Below are 23,895 nucleotides of genomic sequence, written 5' to 3' on the forward strand. Positions count from 1 at the left end.
GAACTTACAAAATAAAATAAAAGTACGCATAGCTTTGCATTATTCGCCAAGTGCTCCACTGGGCATGTACAATAGAATTACAGTCCAGGGGTATGGAAACTATCATTTAATTAACTTCATGGCATGCAGCTGATGTGGGCATCTCTACAATGCCCAGGTGGCCTCATTAGAAATAATAAGCATCGACCCTGATGATGTTTGCACAGTCGAGTGGAGTTCACAAGAAGTCACAAACGCCACCTCATGGAAGACCTTATGCAGAACATCCCTGGCTTCGATCTTCCACCAAGCTTCTGGGCCACAACCCCTAAACCCCATCTGCACATAAAACATGGCAGCAGCAGATTCGGATAATTGTTGATCACGATGATGCACTCATGGAAAATATAAAAGCTCTCCGGTCAGTGTGGTCACCACCCAGAACAGAACCATGAAAAGCATAACGACTCAATGGCCTAGACACAAATACGAAGAAGGCATCATCACAGTGACGCACCACTCCCGCTACTCCTGACCAAGTGATACTGGTAGGAACCTCCTGGTTACACCAGCCGACAGGGGATTATTGTGTCCGTCCGTCGTGCAGGAAGGGGCTGGGTGGCGATGGAGGGCCGGGTGGGGAGGGGAGGGTGGGGAGGGTGGGGCTGGGTGGGGAGGGTGGGGCTGGGTGGGGAGGGTGGAGAGGGGCTGGGTGGGGTGGGTGGGGCTGGGTGGAGGGTGGGAGGGGTGGGGCTGGGTGGGGAGGGGCTGGTCACCCCGTGGTGCCCTTATAGAACTCAACGCTTAACCTACTCACGCCGGCTTGTAGCTCGCCCTCACAGTCGGGCATATTTTCGGAATACACCACGCCGCCGTTGACCCTGGCCATTGACCGAGCAACCCAACGTTCCTACCAGCTCCCTCCGCAGAAATGTGTTCTTGTACAAACCACCTCAATGTAGAATTATAGTTGTTGCTCTACATCAACATCAGCCATACCAAAACGAAGAAGACTAGAAATCATGAAAACCATTAAACGTTAACTCTTGCTACCATGGTTGTCATTGGCCAACAGCTGCGATTTGCACATGCATCCAATCGTACGGAGGACGGTTCAAAGTTAACCTGCACGTTCATATAAACTGTGAAGGTGAAGTGACTGCAGGGATTCATCTTCTTGGTTCTTTCGGTAAAGTCACGTAGAAGGGAAATAATAAAATAATAATTAAAATAAAACATAATAAAATAATTCTCACGACGTTTCGGCCACAACGCCGAAACGTCGTGAGAATTATTATGTATTATTCTTAAATCCTTTATATTAAGTTCACTTGCTTGCTTGCGCGCTTACGACCGTGCAAATCTTTCGGTCGTTTTTTAACCCACTTCCCGTGATCCAATCGAGCTGACATTTTGCACACAGACTCGTTGTGCGTGACAATTTATTTTAGTTAAAAAATTTTTCCAAATTTTTCCAAAATTTTTCCACCTTTTAGGATTTTTTTTAATATTTAATTTAAAATACCAATGTGATAAAAATGAAACTCTTACTCAAGAAAAACAGAAATGAATAATAAAATAAAACCGATGCCACGCATATAAAGGATTTATAGTGAAAAACTTTGTTTTTACGGGTTAATTTTTGATTATTTTATTATTTCCCTTTTACGTGACTTTACCGAAAGAACCAAGAAACTGTGAAGGTGAAGGTTACAGCCCTGCATTTGCGGATTCATGCCATTGCTGGTGGAACGGCCACCACTAGAGGGAGCTATATAGAGCACCACTTGTAAGGTATTTTGAAATTCTTCCCAGCTGGCCAGAATTCATTGAAGTGGTTGTGACTACCACGTGGATTGCTGATAAACTAAGCTGGTCTACCAATTTATTCTGCTGGGTCGACAGCGGTGGGGTGATTTTAGAAACGTTCCCATTCATCGCACTTCTATAGTTTGTCGAAATATTTTTTACCACATGTTGTATGCATATTTTCCCATAGGTGTTGTAATTTCTTCAAAATCGTTGACAGTTTTCGTCTTTCCCCCAATGTAATGACGATTGTGCTCTCGGTATGTCATGCGCAGAAGTAACCATTGAGAACTCTCACTAAGCAGTGCAACCCTACTTGTTACATACCGGACCACAGAGGTGCAGCTACCTCCGAGATCCCTTCAATTAACCTCTCAGGACTGAAATCTAGAAACTTAAAGTGTAGAACCAAATTTCTCCTGGCCTGCGTATTTTTTGTGTTCATCAAATATAGTTATTTTATTGTTTCTATAACTGTAGCCACAATGTAATTATCAAGTAAATTAGTATTCAGAACAAAATCTGAACGTTTAAGCGCACTTCAAATGACAACACCATTATTTATAATGCGTTTTTGTGCGATTTTTTTCAGCCTAAAAAACTATGTAATTGTCTCTAAATGTTTGCTAGTGTTAATGCGTTTTGTGATATTGTGGATGATCTGTGATTGATAATGTCCAATTGTGAACACAGACATTTTTGGATGTTTATTTACGGCTTCCATTTTTCTCAGCAGGAAGGTGTCTTGACATCTGATGATGGCCCAATAATTATCCAGGGCCACTGACAATGATTTAAGTTGTTGCTATTAACGGCTGTTATTAATAGCCACTTACAAAACAAAATAAAATAGGCTGAGACTAATAGAGGCTCCTCATCCTTCAGCTTTCTGCAGAGCCCATAAATGATTCATCTGGATACGGAATGCGTATCGTGGTTGTAAATTACAACACACTTTTGACATTTGAGCGTTATCTTTCCTTGGTGGTGTATTTTTTTTTTTATAATAGCGATAATCACGAAGTGCAATGTGATTTCCTATCACATTTCTTTTTTGCAAAGTCAAGGGAAGATTATGTGCTCAGCATTCCTAATATTGTATTTTAAAATACATCGCGGGACGGTGATGAATGGCAACGGCTTGGGGAGGCCTTCATCCAACAGTGGATAGATCGTGGCTGACGGTGGTCACGATGATGACGAAGTATGTAAATTCTTTGCAAAAAAAAATGCTGAGCCTCATCATCAGACTATGACAGTGCTGCCACTCTGTCATCTTGAACCTCCCCCCCCCTTTTTTTTCCACGTGGCCACTCGCGGTCCATGCCCACCCCCCCACCCCCCCAGAGCGCTGCAATTTAAAAGTTTTGCCGACGTGAGCCACAAATGCCGCTGGCATTATAAAAGCTGACGTTTTGACGCCGCTCCAGCCCGGTGCACACACAGCGAGGTTGTCCTGGGGCACTTACAGCAGTGGGAGTGGCTGGCCAATGGATCAGCACCAACAGGGGAGGCAATTTTAACGAGCACGTCGGAAGAAAAAAAAACCTCACGAGGATTGGAACCGAAAATTACAAAGTTCATTAAGTTGGTATAATGTGCGTTGGTGGCATCAATGGATTTGACGACGGTGACATCGTTTATACTTATCCTTCCTGTGATAACTGAACACCCTGGCAAAAGAGATGGTCCATCTCAAGAGATTTTCCAGGTGACATTTAATTAAATGAATTGCATAAATATTAATTCACATTTATTTGTAAGGTGCCTTCCACTGTCTCAAGGCGCCTTTATTAAGAATAAGGAATAGCCAAGAGAGAATAAGCTAAATAGCATAAACTGACTTAAGAAAACGTGTCTTAAGACGATACTTAAAATAATTAATATTATCAAATAAACCATCTTCCAACGAATTTCAAACAACAACAAAACTTCCAGGTAGCTCGGTGGTGGAGCGAGCGGCTTGCAATCGGAAAGGTTGAGAGTCGAAATCCTCACTGTGGGTTGACTCAGACCATCATCCCTGCAGGGTAGATAAAGTATCACATTGTGGGGGAAGTCAGCAGCGGTTTTATGCCCCATGGATAAGAATGTGAAATATGAAATATATACCTCGAGCTCAGAAGATGAGAAGCGACTCAATGTCAATTTCAGCAGACAATCACGTGCTGACTTTTAACGTTTTTGTACAACTGCATCTGGTGAATTTCTCACCTCAAAGACCACTGTAGCGGAAGGCAATGGTAAACCGCCAAAACTATTCTAGTGAGGACACAAGAAGCATATGGAGTGTGGAGTAGTGAGTTACTGCAATCCGATGGTTCTGTTTGTTTTAATTTTTGTTCACCTGGGCGTAGGGCCCATTGAGCTAAGACGCTTTTTTAAGGGTTGACAGCGGGCCGCGAAAATAGAATGATATGAAAAAAAATGCAATGCTGTTAGAAATAATAGTATAGCGGAAAACTGAAAACCGAATATATAACAGCAAAACAATTCGATAAGGACTAAGAATTGGGATTCAGCATTCGAGTATATCTACTCAGTGAGGAAGAGGAAACATGAGGCAGACACCTGCCCTTGGCCAGATAACTGAAAGAGAGAGAGAGAGAGAAAATGTCTGTACGGATATGAAATATAAAGTGAACAGGCTGGATTTCACATCTGACAAATCTATAATCAGTCCCATCAACTATATGTGTGAAGCCACCGCGACACAGTTGTGTAATTTAAGATGAGCATTCTGACCCAACTACGAATAAAGGGTGAAGATGCAAGGCTTCGTCTACCTTTGATGCTCAACACTCTGTACAGTGTTTTCTGCACGTGATTGTCGGCTTTGGCCCACCGAGGAATGGCAGCGTAGTTATCCCCTGCCGCTGTCCGCTAACGCCGTGCTAAATTGCAGCTACCGTGCCCCCCCCCCCCCCCCATAAATGACACTAATGGATTCTGGCTTGGGTGATGGGCCAGCTAAAACCAGCTAGCTAGCCCCCCTTGTTAGATGGACCAACGTGATTGGCGAAAAATGGCCGCAAAATGCATCTCCGCTTGGCGAATTGCAAAAAGAAAAAAAATCGGATGAGAAAAAAAGGTTTGGCCCCACCACCACCCACCACCACCCACCACCACCACCCACCCACCAACCCTTCGGCTCTTGATTGGAGAAGTTCAGCAGCCAATAGCAGCGTGAGAGCGGAGACCCGAACGGCGAGATAGCAGGGGGGCGGCATTGCGAGGGCCCCCCTCGCCCCCCTATCTCGTGGGATTCTGCTACTTTATGCATTAAAATGGATGGACCTTGGAGGCCCCCAATTTGAAAAGTACACAACATTCCCATCGTTATCCGTCGCCGATCGTGATGTCCGCAACGGTAATAAGCACAAATAGGCCACTGCCTGGCGAGAGCTGATAAAGCGGTGATTTGGGGGGGGGGGGGGTGGGGAATTCGCGATTTATAATAAAACGGGGAAGTAAAAATCATGGTGGAGCTCTCTTAGATCGGACGCTGATGGGGTCGCGAATGGCAGGGTGCAGATGGGTTGTTATTGTAAATAGCTTTCGACTCTTTGAAGTGGCCGAACTGATTAACGATTTCAGTGGCACTATTTTTTGTGGCGGCAGTGAAATTATTCGCTCGGGGGATAGCACGTACTTATAGAACAAATATGACGAGATAAATTTGCCATCAAATAATTTAGCTCTTTGAAAAAAAAATAAAGAGAACGAATGCGTTAAGGAGACGCCAGCTCAACTCAAACTGCAGCCCGACTCAAAAAATAATTAATCTTCACGTAATCTGTTTTCAACAAAGTATCTCTTGAACGTATTTTTTTGTGGAAGGGGGTGGGGGGGGGCGCTTGAGGAAGAAGAAAAAAAAGTATTTAGTTCATAATTGCTTTGTGTTTTCTGTCGCTTTTATCACGGTGCGTTCATAGCAGTTGTCGGCAGTGTCAAAAGATAGTGCCCACACCCATGAGATGTCACGACAGATTAGGGCTTCGAGTTTCAAAGCGCGTGGCAACGATTACTTCCTCCCACCCTCCCCCCCTTTTTGTTTCCTCCCCTCCCTCCCTCCCTCCCTCGCTCTTTGCACATCTGATGGCAATTATAACACCGGTAATTAGCTCGGCATGCGACGATTGCTATGTCTGCCGTGGGTTCTCTCTTCCTTTTTGTTCGTTGCTGCAGGGAAACGAGAGGGGGGTGGTGGTGGTGGTGGTGATGGTGTCTCTGTGGCTTGGGTGTATAATGATTCTGTGCCACGCTCACTTCAAATCGCGTTGCCGCTTGCGCCGCTGCTGCTGCTGCTGCTGCTGCAGTGGGTGGCCCTGGCAGAGGGTTGCGATTGAAGAGGGGGGGGGGGGGTGAGGGGGGGGTGAGGGGGGGTGAGGGGGAGGGGGGGGCTTCCTTTGTTCAACGTTGGCGCGCAGCTGCGTTGCACCTCAGCCCCCGTCAATTGCCGTACAAATCGCATTTGACACCCACTTATAAAATAATTAGCGGTAGATCACTAACCTCTCAAACGCCGTCACCTGGTTTCGGTATTTCTCCAATGGGTTCTCTCCTCCCCCCCCCCCCCCCGCTCGCATCCCCCCCACCCCCCGACCTCTTGCAGCAATGCCATCGCTGCGACTCGCCTCACCCCCCTCACCTACCCCTCACCTACCCCTCACCCACCCCTCACCCACCCCTCACCCACCCCTCACCCACCCCTCACCCACCCCTCACCTACCCCTCACCCACCCCTCACCAACTGCTGCCCTTCGCTTACTCCATCCATGCCGGCGTCGTTCAGGTGTCATTTGGCCGAGTTCGCAGATGCCAAAGGTGGCCCACCTAACTCTTCATTAGTTCTCGTCTGCCCTAAGCTTTTAAAGGCGACGGACCGAAATTCAATCTCTGCCTCCACGTCTCCCTGTCTCGCGACAGCTCTCTCGGCCCCCTATTCGTGACTCTGCCGCGTCGATCCAGCGCCGTCTTTGGGACATCCATCCCCGTGTCTGTCCTGTCCCACGCACGTGGTGCCTGCACGGCAAGGGTCAATGTCGTTCTCGGTTCAAATTCTACCACGCGTGCCAGCCACCGGAGGAGCCCCCCTGCCTGTCTTTGGGGCACCTTGGCTGTGAGCGTTGCCTCTTGGCCCAGTTGGTCTCGCGTGGGGGATCAGGATACTAATGCGAGCTACGCATGGGTGTGTGTGTGTGTGTTCCCCTCAATCGAGATGCATACACGAGCAAGTATATATATTCAAGGGCGCCTGCCAGAGGACGCCTGGGACAATACTACTACTACCAATAATGCGATTTGTAACGTGCACAATATTTCACAGACACAGATGCCCGTGACTCTTGAGGCGTGGAGCCAAGCTGCGTGTCACACACTCGAAAGCCAGGGGCGGAGAGAGAGAGAGGGGCGGTGGGGCTTTTTGAGTGTCTCTGAAAAGTCGGCGTAGATTGAAATGCTGCTGCGAATGTGCAGGTCGGGATGATGATGATGATGGCCGTGTTCCAGACGACATGGACAAATGCCGCCACGGCAGTGGTGGTCTTGCTCCCTGGTGTAGAGAGGAGGAGGTTGTGAGTCAAACTGCTACGGAGATTTCTACGGCGATGTGTGGCGCCCCGCGTTAACAGGCAGAGAAGAAAGTGGATGATCATTGAATGCCTTTTAGAGAAGGTGGCTGCCCGTACCTTCTCTTTGTGCTGCGCCAGTCGATGCGCCTTGCTGTGATGATTATCATCAAGCAGCCGCGATGGCCTTACAGCAGTGTAACGTGCGCGTGTGTCTCGACAGGTTGGTCCTGATGTCTTGTCACCCCCTTCCCCCCCAATTATGTGACCCCTAATTTTGTTTTCCCCTTTGGATATTAATTTTCTTCTAGATTTGAAGCTTTCGTGACTGCAAGGATTCATACTCTTAGGTTTTTTCGGTAAAGTCACCTAGGTAAAAAATAAATTAAAAATAATAAAAGGAATAATATAAATTATTTTATTTTATTTCTATTGTTACTTTTAGTATTTTTTAATGTTATTTTTTACCTACGTGACTTTACCGAAAAAACCTAAGAGTATTCATTTTCTGTTTTAATGCATAATATGTAAACATATTAAGTGTTGATTTGAAGATTTCGTGACTACAGGAATCCATACTCTTTGGTTCTTTCGGTAAAGTCACGGAGGTAGAAAAATAAAATAAAACTAAAAATAAAATATCACGACGTTTCGATCGCAACACAAGCGGTCGTCCTTAGGCGGAAAAAAATATAAAATATAATAACTGCTATATATTATATTATTATTTGTTTTATTTTACCGAAAGAACCAAAGAGTATATTCAGTCTTAGAGAATTAAATGCGGGGGTCCCAAGACATCTGGACCACGCTGTCCACTCAGGACAATACATATCCCCCACAACGAAACGCCGCTCCTGCTACTACTACAACTAACTAACTAACGCTCAACTGGCCTGATTGCTCAGCAGCAGAGCGAGCCGCTCGCCGACGGACGGTTGCGAGGTTTCAAATCCCGTGTTGGGGGTCGACTCAGCCCCGTCATCACTCCGGGGTCGATACATTTAAAATAATCATTTTGCGGGGTGATTGCCGCCCTCTGAAGAGACTCTGCTCTGCCACATGAACGCCGAGTTTCCACCCACGGGCCCAGGGCTGTAAATATGGGGGAGGTGAGCACCACCGATTCACCATCCATTTGAGCAGGAAATGACTTTGACCTTGAACTCATGCGGTCAGTAATGTGGTAACTAATGCGGTAACTAATGCGGTACGTGACCAAGGCATGGGGTTTTGGGCTGCCGATGTCTGTGAAGGGGGCTGCAGTGCGTGCGTGCGTGCGCGTGCGTTTTTTTCTGCGCGTATCTAGAGGTGGCACGGCTGTTGCTGGCAGGTTAATAGAGTGTAGGTCTCGGACTATTAGGGGCACTTGGTTGGTTGGTGGGGGGGGGGGGGGGTGGTTATGGGTGTGGAGAGGGGGACACGATCGCCGGAGGGGGCTCGGGATTTGCCATCCTTTGGAAAAGGCGATCGGGGCGCGCTGATTGAAGCGGCGTGTCGGATTGTATTCATGAGCCGTGAAATACCTGGCGTGCGCTCTCGCTCTCTCTCTCTCTCTGCTGCGTGCAGCCAAATTAGGACGTCTGCTTCGTGGCCGCGAGTAAATCGGGATATCGCCGAGCGTAATGGATTTTATTGTGCGTACCGTTGTGATTACGTTGCCGAATTTGTTTATAATTATTGAAGAGTTATATATGTGTCTTACGCGCACAGAGATGAAATACGGACTGCATGTATTCGCAAGGAAGAGAAATAGGATGTTTTAAAATATCGTTTTTTAAAGACCCCCGAAATCAATCATCTATCACGCCAGTTTATTTATTTTTATTATTCAATTTTTCACTCGACTGCAAATTGTTTTTAGTAAGTGAAATGTTACTGTTCTCACACGGAGCTAAGCACGTCTTGTCTTTTCGCAAGAGCGTCGTGAAATAATGAAGAGCAGAACGCCGGCCCGTCGAAAGAATACGCATCGCTGTGAGGTTTTATTCCTCTACCACCCTCCCAAGAGTATTAATTGAAACATTTCAATATTCTTCAAACCGTGAATAGCATTTGTGCAAATGACGTAACGTACCGTTTTTGAAGCCTCGAATATTTTGCGAACAAAAGAGCGGTTAATCTCAGGGACGTGCAATGGATGTAACGCGGGAACGCGAGCGCAAATATTATTACGTGCCTTCTTGCAATAAATTGTGTTTCCTATGCGCGCGACAAATCATAGGGGATCCCTTAATGTTTTTTTTTCTGCCGGCATTTTTACGACTCATTCCAATAAGTTTATTAACAAAAAATCAATTTTGCTTGCATGGACATGCTATGGGGAACGAAAAAAAAACCACAACCACGAACCGAAATTGTCCACACTTTAACTCCCATACGTTGCGGGAGGTCACCCCCATTAACCTCTCGGAAAATGTCGCGGACGCGCACGTGACCCCCCCCCTTCCCCCACCCCGCCCCGTCCTGGGGCAGTCGTGCAGACTCAGCCACACGGTGGAGCTGATGGCAAATACAACGGCGCCCGGCCACGATGTTTGCGCGCTATCTCGCCCGCGTTGCTGTTCGCCCCGTTGGGAATGAGCGATGGAGAGAGAAGGGAAAGAAAATGTTTAAACGGAAGAGACGAAACGGCGTGATCCAGCGTGCACACCATTTCCAGAGCGCCTTGCCCGTTTCAACACGTAGGCTTTCGTGAACAATTGTGTCCATTGTTTACGTGACAAACCTTATTAATTGGCTGTGTCGGGTGGTGGTTGGTTTAACGACGTATTTATATTTACGCGATCTTACCCAAAACCTTCTATTATGGACCTTGTATGTGGTTGTTGTTGGCTTGTGATAACAGCAGTGACGCTTTTGAAGATTAACCTTTTATTTGAAAATTTCTGCCACCCAACTTGTCGTAAATATTTTCTTCATAGGCCATGAGCCAGAACAGACGTTGGTATCACACAGAGGTCGCAAAACTATAGTAATTTCAATGTATTTACACGGCTAATAGTGATTTAGTTGATACACCCACTCATTGCACGTGGTTATCACATAATTCACTGTTCAGAATCTTTATTTATTCTTGAGAAATCCGAAGAGCTATTAAGTACTTTTTCACGGATGTCCAGTTATTGGCCACATAGCAAAAATAAAAATATAGAACAATCAAATTTGTGCCACCTCAAGTGGTACCGACAAGTAAAATATCTGGCCTGGGATCACGGACTATAACATTCGATACACCAATGTATGGACCAAATGGTGTTATTACATGGATTAAACACGTGCATTGCTCTATGAAATGTAAATTTCTATTTCAGAATCTCGATTTAAAGCTTTCGTGACTGCAGGGATTCATCTTCTTGGTTCTTTCGCTAAAGTCACGTAGAAGGGAAGTAATAAAATAATAAAAATAAAACATAATAAAATAATTCTCACGACGTTTCGGCCACAACGCAAGCAGCCGTCCTCAGGTCTTCTCGACAGACCTGTTTCTTCACCTGAGGACGGCTGCTTGCGTTGTGGCCGAAACGTCGTGATAATTATTTTATTAGGTTTTATTTTTATTATTTTATTACTTCCCTTCTACGTGACTTTACCGAAAGAACCAAGAAGATATTTCAGAATCATCAGCCATATTCAATTTACTGCTGGTTGAAGGCCTCCCCAAGCCGTCACCACCTCTCACAATCTTGTGATGTGATAAATCATATAGTACCTGCACATGACCTAACAGTTTTTATCCGGAACATTTATAAATACACATACAAGTGTAAACGTTAAAGATTTATTTTTTTCTATTGATATTTGAACGCGACAGTCCTCGCCAAAGTGTATTACTGCCTGATTATGGATAATTATTACTGGTTACAAAATAAAGTTTAGAATAATTTTCGGTGAAATTATTTATCATTGAAAATACTAACTTTTGGAAGAAAACGCCATCGAAGGAATTTATTACCGTGAAATCTCAGCAGGCATCCCACTAGCAATATAATACGAGAAATATAATTAAGGACAAATGGAACTCGAGCTAAGAATTAATTAAAATTAATTAAAATCAATTCTTAAGACATTTTTAACGGTTGAAAACTACTTTATCTATATAAGGAGCTTCTGGTGGTTGTTAGTTCATGACAGGTGATAATGCTGAACTCTGATATTTCTAAAAGATGGTGAAGGTGGAATGTACTGCCAACGCATTCCATTTCTCAATATGAGTCTCTGGATCTCCATGTGAGTTTTAAGGGTCTTCATATGAATCGATGTGGTCTGCTGATTTTGTACGTTTGCCCACTGACAAAGAAATGATCAGTCTTTAATTTTAATGGTAGGTTTATTTGAACCGTGAGAGACAGAATAACAACAACAAAATCCAGAAAAACGCATGTCAAAAATGTTATAAATTGATTTGCATTTTAATGAGGGAAATAAGTATTTGACCTCCTCTCAATCAGAAAGATTTCTGGCTCCCCGGTGTATTTTATACAGGTAACAGGTAACGAGCTGAGATTAGGAGCACACTCTTAAAGGGAGTGCTCCTAATCTCAGCTTGTTACCTGTATAAAAGACACATGTTCACAGAAGCAATCAATCAGATTCCAAACTCTCCACAATGGCCAAGACCAAAGAGCTCTCCAAGGATGTCAGGGATAAGATTGTAGACCTACACAAGGCTGGAATGGGCTACAAGACCATTGCCAAGCAGCTTGGTGAGAAGGTGACAACAGTTGGTGCGATTATTCGCAAATGGAAGAAACACAAAAGAACTGTCAATCTCCCTCGGCCTGGGGCTCCATGCAAGAGCTCACCTCGTGGAGTTGCAATGATCATGAGAACGGTGAGGAATCAGCCCAGAACTACACGGGAGGATATTGGCAATGATCTCAAGGCAGCTGGGACCATAGTCACCAAGAAAACAGTTGGTAACACACTACGCCGTGAAGGATTGAAATCCTGCAGCGCCCGCATGGTCCCCCTGCTTAAGAAAGCACATATACATACCCGTCTGAAGTTTGCCAATGAACATCTGAATGATTTAGAGGACAACTGGGTGAAAGTGTTGTGGTCAGATGAGACCAAAATGGAGCTCTTTGGCATCAACTCAACTCGCCATGTTTGGAGGAGGAGGAATGCTGCCTATGACCCCAAGAACACCATCCCCACCGTCAAACATGGAGGTGGAAACATTATGCTTTGGGGGTGTTTTTCTGCTAAGGGGACAGGACAATTTCACCGCATCAAAGGGACGATGCACGGGGCCATGTACCGTCAAATCTTGGGTGAGAACCTCCTTCCCTCAGCCAGGGCATTGAAAATGGATCGTGGATGGGTTTTCCAGCATGACAATGACCCAAAACACACGGCCAAGGCAACAAAGGAGTGGCTCAAGAAGAAGCACATTAAGGTCCTGGAGTGGCCTAGCCAGTCTCCAGACCTTAATCCCATAGAAAATCTGTGGAGGGAGCTGAAGGTTCGAGTTGCCAAACATCAGCCTCGAAACCTTAATGACTTGGAGAAGATCTGCAAAGAGGAGTGGGACAAAATCCCTCCTGAGATGTGTGCAAACCTGTTGGCTAACTACAAGAAACGTCTGACCTCTGTGATTGCCAACAAGGGTTTTGTCACCAAGTACTAAGTCATGTTTTGCAGAGGGGTCAAATACTTATTTCCCTCATTAAAATGCAAATAAATTTATAACTTTTTTGACATGCGTTTTTTCTGGATTTTGTTGTTGTTATTCTGTCTCTCACTGTTCAAATAAACCTACCATTACAATTATAGACTGATGATTTCTTTGTCAGTGGGCAAACGTACAAAATCAGCAGGGGATCAAATACTTTTTTCCCTCACTGTAGGTTTGCTGTTTCCGTAGCTCAGTTGTGCCTAACCACTGCCACCGCTATCAGTATGATTATACAAAGAAAAACTATAGTTTGTGCAAATTGCATTCTCAACACAAATTGCACTTATACAAATCGCTGTCCATGGTGCTGGCGTTAAGAAAAAACGCCACTTTTTTCAAAATTTCTTGCTGTGGATTTCACACCTGATGACAATTGCTTGTGTTGCAGTCGAAACGTCGTGAGAATTTTATTGTTTTATATTTTTATTATTTTATTGTTTCCCTTCTACGTGACTTTACCGTCACGAAAGCTTTAAATCTAAATTTGTACTTGTACTGTTTGCTCAATGTCGACCATGATCACAGTTGAATAACATGCTGGAAGCCTCACTAATAACACACTGCAGGATTGCCATCAGTCTCATTTGTTCCTGTTCACTGTTTCTTGTGTACTTTAGCGGACGCATTTGCAAATGCATTAATCTTCACGTTAAAAAAATGTACGTAAAGCAGCTGTTAATATTTTTTTCTTAAGTTCAAATTGAATGGACTGTATTCTTGAGCATTATAATTAATGTGAATGCCTGTAATTACTGCGGTTGTAATCTGAACGCTGCTTAAGTCTACTTAAATTTTAGTGTAACATTGTAACGGCTTTTACCCAAACTATGTAACTTTAAGTAATTTTTCTTTATTTTAAATAGAGCTTTTTAATCATCTGCGAAAAAATGCTTTCTAAATATTCTAGGGATGTGACATTAATCGTCGTCGTGATCGTTTGAAATGTAACGTCTTGACTGAAATGTTTATATCGCACACTATATTAATATGAATACAAATGTACAACATATTTTATTGTGCTAATCATAATCTGCTGCGTTCTCTTGAAAATGTCTGCATATTTGTTCATATATGCTTGTGCATGCATGTGTGTGTGTGGGAAGCGTTCGAATCCTGCTCACGGCCAACACCAGTGACAATTATCTGAACCGGTCCGGGCATCCCCTAGGCCGACTCGGCCTCAAATGAGTACCTGGTGCGGTGTGTAAACATTGCCATAAGGAGAGACAAAGGCGGCCAGGCTGGGTGTCGGCCAACCCCCCCCCCCCCTCGTGTGCTGTGCCGGCCTTCATAGGTACTCGCTAACAGCACTTGCCCCAACAGTCTGTTACAGGCTACACGGTGGATATTTGTCTTTGTGTGGGAAGCAGTGCTGTATATTGCGGTTTTGCGCATTGAACAACAAACCCAGCAAAGTGTGGAAAGTGATATTTGAACTCAACTCATTTGTAAACGACTGCCTGGTGTGCGGTGTAAACATCAGAGCTGGGGGCATGGTGCCAGCCACACCACCCATCTCATTGACCATTCCAGCCTTAACTGCCTCAACAGTCTATTCAAGATTACGTGGCGATGTGATGATGTCACGCTGCCACTGTTGTTGTGAAGCGTCAAGCAGGGATGACCTCCCCCAGTAAACTACTGACGGAGTCAGGGGGTGTGCAGGTCGCCTAGTATGGCTGTTTGAATCTCGGGATGGGTTCTGCAGGATTGGAAGGATGCTTTTGGTGATCGCCCCTCGGTAAGGAGGAGGGTTACCCCGATTGTAACGACCGCTGGGGTATAAAAGGTCTTGGAAAGAATGATTCAACATTGCCTTGCCAGGAATTCCGAGGAGAGCCCCAGGGTGGGGTTTTATTTCCAGGGCGGTCCTGGATAGAGGCCAGATTCTCCCTCAGTCTGCTGCAACAGCAGTGTAGGGACATTTCAAGAGGACCTACATCTCCGCTTCTGTGCTGACCTGATCAAGGCATGCAATATCATCAAAAGGCCAGATATTTGAGTTGTTTTTCATGTTCACAACGATTATTGACCTTCCTGGTTGTGAGAAGGCCTGGATAATTTATATGGCCAGGAGCTAGAGCCGTTTCCTGTAGATATGTATTATTAAAATATTTTGCTTGGAAAATTCCTTGAGATGAATCATGGTGCAACAGGAATGTACCTTTGGTTTCTTCTCTGTTTTTGCATCTTTTGTTGACCACATCGCTTGATAAGTGTTACCGTGGCTATGCCAATTTAATTTACATCTTGTTCTCAATATTTCAGTTGTTTTAACCGGTTGTTGCTTATCATATAAAAATGAGTCGTGTAGAGCATTTTGCAGATTAAACAGTGACTGCCCGCCTGCCAATCTTTGTAATGTCATGTGGCCCTTAAGTGCGCCAAGCTTGGTGCAAGTCCAGTGATTGCCTAACGGCCACGTGGTGGAGAATGGCGGTTGCTGTTGTGTTCTGTAAGTAGCAATGTCGGGGTTGGCTCACTGCACTATGAAATCGACGATCTGGGTTTGATTAATAGTTATAGATAACATCGGTGGCAAGAAGTGGCGCTAGGGGAAGACAAAACGTGACTGGTGTAACCGGGCCTGTTACTGTCTCTCTTGCCGTGCTATGAACCTGGCAACGTGACATCAATTCCCAATCGCGGCTAACATCCGTAGCAAATCTGAACTAGTCTTGTGCCTCCCCTAGGTCCACTCAACCGTAAATCATTACCAGGTGTAGTGTGTGTGTGTGTGACCATCAACATTGGTCAGGCGTGGCATTGGCCACCTCGCACGAGAGTTGCTCGCGAAGGAGCATTTCCCCCAGCATCTTGAAAAGGTTCTACGGCAGATATTTGATTTTTGTGTTTAACTTGGGGTCTAATTGTCTGAAGATTGCCTGTAACACTAAAGACACTTGGGTAGTTCATCTGGACACTGTAATACATGAGTGAACTACTCGTTCCCTGGAAAGTTTAGATTATTCAGCCAGATGTTCTCAAATATTTCCCAGGATAAGAACAAAAAACAATTGGTCTGCACCCAGAGTTTTTTTTTTTTATTGTGGAATCTTCTGTAACAAAACGTAAAAAGCCAGATATTTTAAACCCACCTCCCAAGATGGCACGCTTACTCATAATTCCAACGTGTCATCCGCTAAACATAGCCAAGAGGGCCTTAAACATTGACCTGCAAAACGAGGGCTTAAATTCGACCACATTTTTATGCCCCGACATCTTTGGAGAAACTCGGCGTTTGTCAGCGTAATTGAATTGGTTATAACGTGTTAAAATGTGTGGCGGTTATGGGCTTTAAGGGGCGGGGAAGGGGTTGGGGGATTGTGGAGTGTTTGTAAGGGGAAAGGGGGAGGAGCAGAGACAAGTGCTGAGTGGATTTTGTGAAGGGGGGGGGGGGGGATTGTCTGGCGTGAGGAGGAGAACCGTGCAATTACATGCGGCAATTTGAGGTGGAATTGTTGCTTTATAATTGCTGGTGCGGAAAGAAAAGGTAGCGCTCAGTGCTGGGCTGATGATAATACGAATTGGCAGGAAAAAAGCAAGAAGCTTTGAACCAGACTGACAGAGACTTCAATAAAGAGAATAGAAGAAAAACAATGCAAGTGGTGAAGAACCTCTTAACGGTATGGAGCAAACCAATTTTCTTTGTTTTGCAGCCTTTTATTTTATTCTTTCGTGACATTAACCTTTGGATTCTGCTTTTACTGTTCATCATGAACTGTTATTTTTTTTAAGTGCACAACAAATACCCCGAGTGGTGCAGCATTACCCGTGCATGATTCCGTATTCGCGCAAAAACTATTTTTACATGTGTCACACGACGGGAAGGAGAGTTGAGTCGGTTGCGTGATAGGGCAGACAGGAAGCAAGTGGAGCGGGAAGAGGAAGGGATTCTGGGACGGAAGTCACCTGAGATGGACAAAGATGGCACGGCTCAAGATGAGCAGAAGGAAGAGAGAAGGAGCGCCAGGGCAGGAAGGGAAGGAGGTGGAGAAGGAATGACCAGGCCAAGTTGTCCGGGATGAGAGGTGGTTGATGATGTGAGGGCAGGGAAAAGAAAGGAGAGATGGAAGGAGGGAGCAGAAGTGAGCTGCATTGAGTAGCGGCGTCTATTTTCACGGGGAACCAGGAGATGGAAGGGATTTAGAGCAGGTGTGGTCACGTGACTTACGGGAGGCTTGAGCTGATTTGGCATGGGTTGGTGGTGATGGGTAGTGATCGGCCGAAGGTTTTCTGAAGCAGATTAACCGGACCAAATATTTGTTCCGTTTGAAACACGTGATTTGTAATAAAAAAAATTCCAAGAATAACAATGTTGTATAACTGTTTTTAGATTATTCATTTGTGCCTAAGGGGAAATCCACGAGTTATTAATTCATGTCAAAATCTCAGGTGCGCAGTTTTAATCCGCAAATTGGATAAACCGCACGCCGATAATCGAGAGTCTACTTCATACCATCGAGAACGCGGTCTACGAAACTGTGTTAGCATCTTGCTTCGATAGCCCCTCTGGCCTCAGAATCCCCGACGATCCGATCATTTTCATATCCAGAGGGCGGCGCCTTCAAATTCCCACAACACGCTGTCTCTTTTGGTCCATTGATTGGCTCCCCAGGATCACAAACCTCTGCTGACGGGACGGCATTTGGATCCTAGGCGTTCAACAAAAAGCTGTTCACTCTCTCCAGCGCGCGCAGCCTTCTCCAGCGTGCATGGTGACCTCTCACCTTTGTTTCCATTGGCTCTGGAACTTGCTTCTCCACGCGCTTGCGTAACACAATGCAGCTGCACATCAGTCCCTTATGCACATTATCCCAACAACAACATTATCATCATCATGACCAACTTTATTATCACCGTCACATTTCAAACCATGTACTCAATCACAATGCTCGGGCTCTCCCTGGCTCTCATGCCCTGGTGTGCGTGTGAAGGTCATCGTTTTCTCCTGTTTGTTATTTTAAGTATTTCATGTTTACTCTTTGGTTCTGTCGGTAAAGTCACGTAGGTAAAAAAATTAAAAAATATCACGACGTTTCGATCGCAACACAAGCGGTCGTCCTCAGGCGGAACATTTGTATTTCATATTTTTTTTTCTTGCTTGCCCTGGTGATGTAACCATTTTCCTGGTGTTGTGTTACGTAAGGCGCAAGTGTGTAATATATGCAAATCCTTATCTTTATGCATAGCGCAGTGTATACATTTGGCGTGCACATGTAAATGTCAACAAATGTCAGCGCTTTGCTGCTCCAATGAGCATTGAGATGGTGCTCATCAACTGTTTACAGCCCTGAGCCAGTGGTGGAAATGTCATCTTCCTATGGCAGGCTGGGTCTATCCATAGGACAGACGCTGTTGACTTATCGACAAAAGTGGTCCCCATTTTACTTACCCCCCAACTAGGATTTGAACTCCTAGTTCAATCCGCTCCCTCTACCACTGGGACACCTGGGCAAATTCATGTAGGTTTCGTCCATAGCCTTGTTTGCTGTATATGATGGCTGCTGAACAAACTGTACAAACATTTTTAGATGCGTGAATATTCATATTCTTAGGTTTTTTTCGGTAAAGTCACGTAGGTAAAAAAAAAAGTAAAATAAAAATCACGACGTTTCGGAGGCAACACAAGCTTTTTTTTTTTACTTGATACAGCTGTCGGGCTGTGACGGTTCCACCTGAAGACGGAAGCTTGTGTTGCCTCCGAAACGTCGTGATTTTTATTTTTATTTTACTTTTATTAATTAAAATTTAAATTTTGTTTTACCTACGTGACTTTACCGAAAAAACTTAGGAATATGAATCCTTGCAGTCACGAAAGCTTCAAATCTAGAATGCGTAAATATACTTGCGCCTCCGTAGAAATGTGGACATACTATCCACTCGCTTTTGAGTCATCATTTTACGTAAGATCCAAATATATATCACTTGAGATGGGAGGCTGACATTGACTTTGACCTAAAATAATGAAACATCACATATATACCTGTGTGTGTTATTGTCAGTTTAAAGTATTACAAGGAAACTCAACTTGATACAAAAACACAAAAAACACCTAAAATTAAACGAAATAGATTAAAAGTATGATTGGAAATAATCACGGGGACGCGTCCTGATCCGCTGCGACTGATGACTGCCCATGCATATTCCGAACACCACCTCAGCCCTGTCTGCCACGCACAGATTATATTCGTGTTATCGCGTTGATTGCTGTCCGTTGTCTGTCGACAGCTGGCAGGAGGGCAATTTCCTTAGATTAGCATCAACACCGCGAAACCGTGTGCTATTCCCAAGGCCCGGGGCGGTCGGAGGAGGGGAAATAGAATAAGCATTCATAAGCTGCTCAGTCGAATTATTTTGCTTAGATTTTTCAAACATTTATATACAGCACAGCGTGCGAATTTTTTTCTTGCTTTTTTGCCCGTGATAATTTCCGCACTTGTGTAAATGAACTGGTTCATTCAAAGCCAACGCTTCGTTGCCACGGGAAACTAGAAAGTTGGACACCGTTCCAGAAGCGGACCGCCACCTTCACTTCCTCCTAACCGGTCAACGCGAAGCTTGTTGTGTTTTTTTTTACACTGCACACCAACGCGTTGAATGTGGAACAAAACATTAGGAAGTGATTCCACAATGATGCGCCATTGTTAGCATACATCAGCGAAGAGCATTATCATTCGTTGAGTGCCATCCAGTTCCTAATTGTGCCGTTTAATTCTGTAATTGCTGTTCTACGCTTCTGGCTGTGTTTGATGATGCCAGGTCTTAACGCAGTGTCTAGTTTTCGAAATGTGAGAAACTTTTTAATTGGTGTCTTATGCCACTCAGCGAAAAGGCAGAATTCACTGAACTGCATCCTGCACGTAAAGGCGAAGCCTCGCAACTGCTCGCTACCGGAAGTGCCCCCAGGAGAGGGAGATCACGAGAACCTTCTGGAGGGTATTTTTGGCCTACTCTTCCACGCTTGCCAATACATCGTGGAAGAGGATGGAGGTACCCATACTGTAGTCCATCACATGCTACTTGTTGATCGATGAACTGTAGTGAATCATTTAGCGGTGGGGGAATTAACAAAAGTTTGAACTGATGTACTGAGAGATCAAATCGAACCGGTGAACTCTGAATTTGAAGTCCAGTGTGGTAACCCTCAAACCACAGCAGGCATATACCCCCAAACACAACGATAATGTAATATGTTAATTAAACACACAAGTGTTTGTTTAACCACCAAACAAATATATAAACGTCATTTACGTCTGTTGGCACCCATACTATTATTTACCAAGATTTGTTTAAGCAGGCAAATCATTGGTCAAGGACCAAATTCAATTTCGCTGTTCAATCTGCAAATACCAAGAATGTTTATCTGGCAAGTGTTTATCGTTTGTTATCTCAATATGTTGTAATGATTTTCCAAAAAAAAGACATACAAATTAAATTGGGTTTTGTTGCAGATTGAACTGCTTGGGAAGCAGAAGGGTGGGACAGTGGTTAACACTTGTGCCTCAAAGCAAGGAGGACCTAAGTTTGATTCTCAACTTGGGTGTTTTTCTGTATGGAGGCTCGTATGCTCTCACCCTGTTCTGCATGGGTCTCCTCCTGGTTATATAGCTACGAAAACATACAATGTAACGGCTATTGGCCAAACATACCAACGCTGAAAATTATCTGAATATTACTGAGTTGGGATTCCACATGAAAGCGTAGCCTACGACCGTGAAAAGTTTTTAGATCCCCCCTGAATATTGAGCCTTGAAACTCAGTGAGATGATAATTGTTTTTTTACCCTTCTATCTGGGAACAAAACTGACACCTTTTTTACAAGGAGTCATGTTTGCATAGACCACAATATCTGCAGTCATAATGCAAACAAAAAACATAACTCTGATAATATATGCACTGTCCTTGAAGTTGATTGGTCCACACCCGAGACAGCTTTCCTTAGAGCCTAGTCTCACATGGGTTGGACCAGATGACGCCTTTTGGCGCACAACTCAAAGACAATGCACCATCAGAGTATGAGAGCTCGGGGTAAGCATTTACACCATTGGAACCTCATTTGCCAGTAAAAAATATGATAATTGGTTTTTTACCCTTCTATCTGGAAACAAAACTGACACCTTTTTTACAAGGAGCCATGTTTGCATAGACCACAATATCTGCAGTCATAATGCAAACAAAAAACATAACTCTGATAATATATGCACTGTCCTTGAAGTTGATTGGTCCACACCCGAGACAGCTTTCCTTAGAGCCTAGTCTCACATGGGTTGGACCAGATGACGCCTTTTGGCGCACAACTCAAAGACAATGCACCATCAGAGTATGAGAGCTCGGGGTAAGCATTTACACCATTGGAACCTCATTTGCCAGTAAAAAATATGATAATTGGTTTTTTACCCTTCTATCTGGAAACAAAACTGACACCTCTTTTACAAGGAGCCATGTTTGCATAGACCACAATATCTGCAGTCATAATGCAAACAAAAAACATAACTCTGATAATATATGCACTGTCCTTGAAGTTGATTGGTCCACACCCGAGACAGCTTTCCTTAGAGCCTAGTCTCACATGGGTTGGATCAGATGACGCCAAAAGGCACACTAAAGAAGGTGTCAGTTTTGTTGCCAGATAGAAAGGTAAAAAACCAATTATCATATTTTTTACTGGCAAATGAGGTTCCACTCGGTGAGATGTTTCTGGGTTAACATGCATAATAATACTAATAATAAGTAACAACAACATTCAAACTGCAATTAAAAATTATATGGAAATATGTATTGGGCACCGGGATGACTTTACACTTGCAGTTCTACAAAGCAGTGCTATGGTAATTGTAATGTGAAGTTAAATAATTGGAAATTCAACGGAAATTTATTGTGCAAATGAAAACAGTGCACATGGAGGTGGCTGGGTGGCTCAGAGGTCAGAGGGCGGAGGTGGCACTGCTTGGAGCATAATACGTTGATGGTCACAGTCCTGGTCACCAATGATGGCTGTACAAAAACAAACAAACCAATTATCACTTTTAATTTTGGTTCTACGCTTAAATTGACTGAACACCGTAGCAGAGCCTGGTGCGAAAGCCCCCTACCTACCCTGCTCGTGTGTGGATCGGAGGTCTCAGAAGCACTGTTTTGTTCTCTCTGTTTTTGCGTGCCGGTCTGTAAAACCCGTGAATGGTGCTGCCCTTTGGAGAGTTCCGAATGCGTTTTGTGTTCGTCTCGTGACAAGCCACCAACAACACAATTAGGTAATAAAGTTGGGGGAATAAAATACTGGGGTTAAAGCAAGTTTCAACAAGAAGCATTGGCAAATACACCTTCAAGCGCGCACCTTGCTGGCTGCGATGATTCACCAGGCTGAGGTTTAACTACACAGACATCTGCTCAGTCTGGCATTCATCAGGGCTCCGTGCTGTGTGTAGCAAAACTGTATTCCAAGTTTCTGCTTCGCTCGCGACTGTGAGTAAGTACCACGAATCGTAGTAATGAAGCCTGACACTGCTTTGCATTTTGTATTAAAAACTCGATCCCTGCCGCCGTGATAACGTTAAATGTAAAAACATCACTTGTGGAAATAACGCGCGCCGCTATTGTCGCTGTGGTGTGTACAAATTGTTTAATAACTGGTGGCAGAACGCGACGGCCGTGCAAGCGAAATCAATTTAACGTTTTACTTTCGAGGATGAAAGTCTCCTCCGCAGCAAAGTTTTCCACCTTTCGGTTGAATTAATTTTATTTTATTTTACACCTACGTGACTTTACCGAAGAGCATGAATAGATCACTCAGCATTGTGGCAACTGGCTGATAGTTTACCCACCTCCTCCCCCCCCCCCCCTATGATAAACGTACTTGCCTTCAGGCTATTTATTACACGTTACCCAACAAAACCTCCCCCCCTCCCTACCACACACATTTTTCCATTACCGGTTTTATTAAACGACAACGGCATGTCGGTTGGTAAATGTGGGTGACTTGAGTGCCGGAAAGGCTGGGCGAGGCTGGCGGGCAGAGTGCGTGGCAGGGAGCAGAGATCTCGGTGAGATCTGGCGATGACTGCAAAACAGAATGGTGTATACAAATAAGCATTCGCTTAAGGTGGTAATTCTGAGTGCCAGAAGGCAGGCGCGTTTAAACACACCGCGCAGTTTGTCACAAATCTGTTTGCATTTCGCTTTCAAAAGATGCCACGGGGTGTGTTGTTCATCTCCCGGGCGGAGAAATTAGGATATGTGCCCGCGAATATTTTTTTTTTATCGCCGGCACTTTACGGCCTAACGGGACAGCAATAACGCGCGCTGGAGTTACTTTACGATTTAATTATAGCGCGCCATGTGGCGTTGTCTCCCAGAAGGCAAGCCGCAAGTGACAAGGCCAACGGGGAAGGGAGGAAAGAGGTACAATTAGATATCTCTTTCCTGATGGAAAATGAAAATTATTTTGTATCGTATAATATTAAACCAGTGTGCGTGGATACAGCTCGCAGGTGTGCCCAAGGAGCCAAGTTCAGAGGGATGGGCTGATTTATCCTTATTGTTATTTTTACCAGCTGTGATTTATCCACTGCTGGATGAAGGCCCTCCCCGAAGTCGTCTGCGGTCTCGTGCTGCAGCAATCTGTCGAGCTCCTGCACAAGAGCTGACCTCATCGCTCCGTTTCTGCAGTGGACGTCATCTCGGGCATGTTCCCTCCTTCGGCTGCCACTCCATCATTCGGCTTGACCATTCGCAATCAACTCATCGAGCGGCGTGTCCCCTGCTCAGGCCCGCTTTATTTTTGTAAGTCGATAATTATAATACATCTCCAACTTGCACATGTTCTCTGATCTGTGTGCTTCTCTCTGTATCCACGTG

At 44.5% G+C, this 23,895-nt stretch overlaps 1 protein-coding gene across 1 annotated transcript in view; it reads left to right on the forward strand.

Moving 5' to 3' along the window:
- Positions 1-23,895, forward strand: part of LOC133341194 (uncharacterized) — a 46,870-nt gene that overhangs the window by 17,981 nt on the left and 4,994 nt on the right. Inside the window, exons 2-5 of the mRNA XM_061549647.1 lie at positions 19,867-20,031; positions 20,600-20,603; positions 23,023-23,081; positions 23,592-23,721. Of these exons, the coding sequence (XP_061405631.1) occupies positions 19,867-20,031; positions 20,600-20,603; positions 23,023-23,081; positions 23,592-23,721 (358 nt within the window). The remainder of the gene's footprint in view (positions 1-19,866; positions 20,032-20,599; positions 20,604-23,022; positions 23,082-23,591; positions 23,722-23,895) is intronic.

Source organism: Lethenteron reissneri, chromosome 11 (genome assembly GCF_015708825.2).
Source record: "Lethenteron reissneri isolate LAM-NWPU_2019-01 chromosome 11, ASM1570882v1, whole genome shotgun sequence".
In the NCBI taxonomy this organism is placed as follows: Eukaryota; Metazoa; Chordata; class Hyperoartia; order Petromyzontiformes; family Petromyzontidae; genus Lethenteron; species Lethenteron reissneri.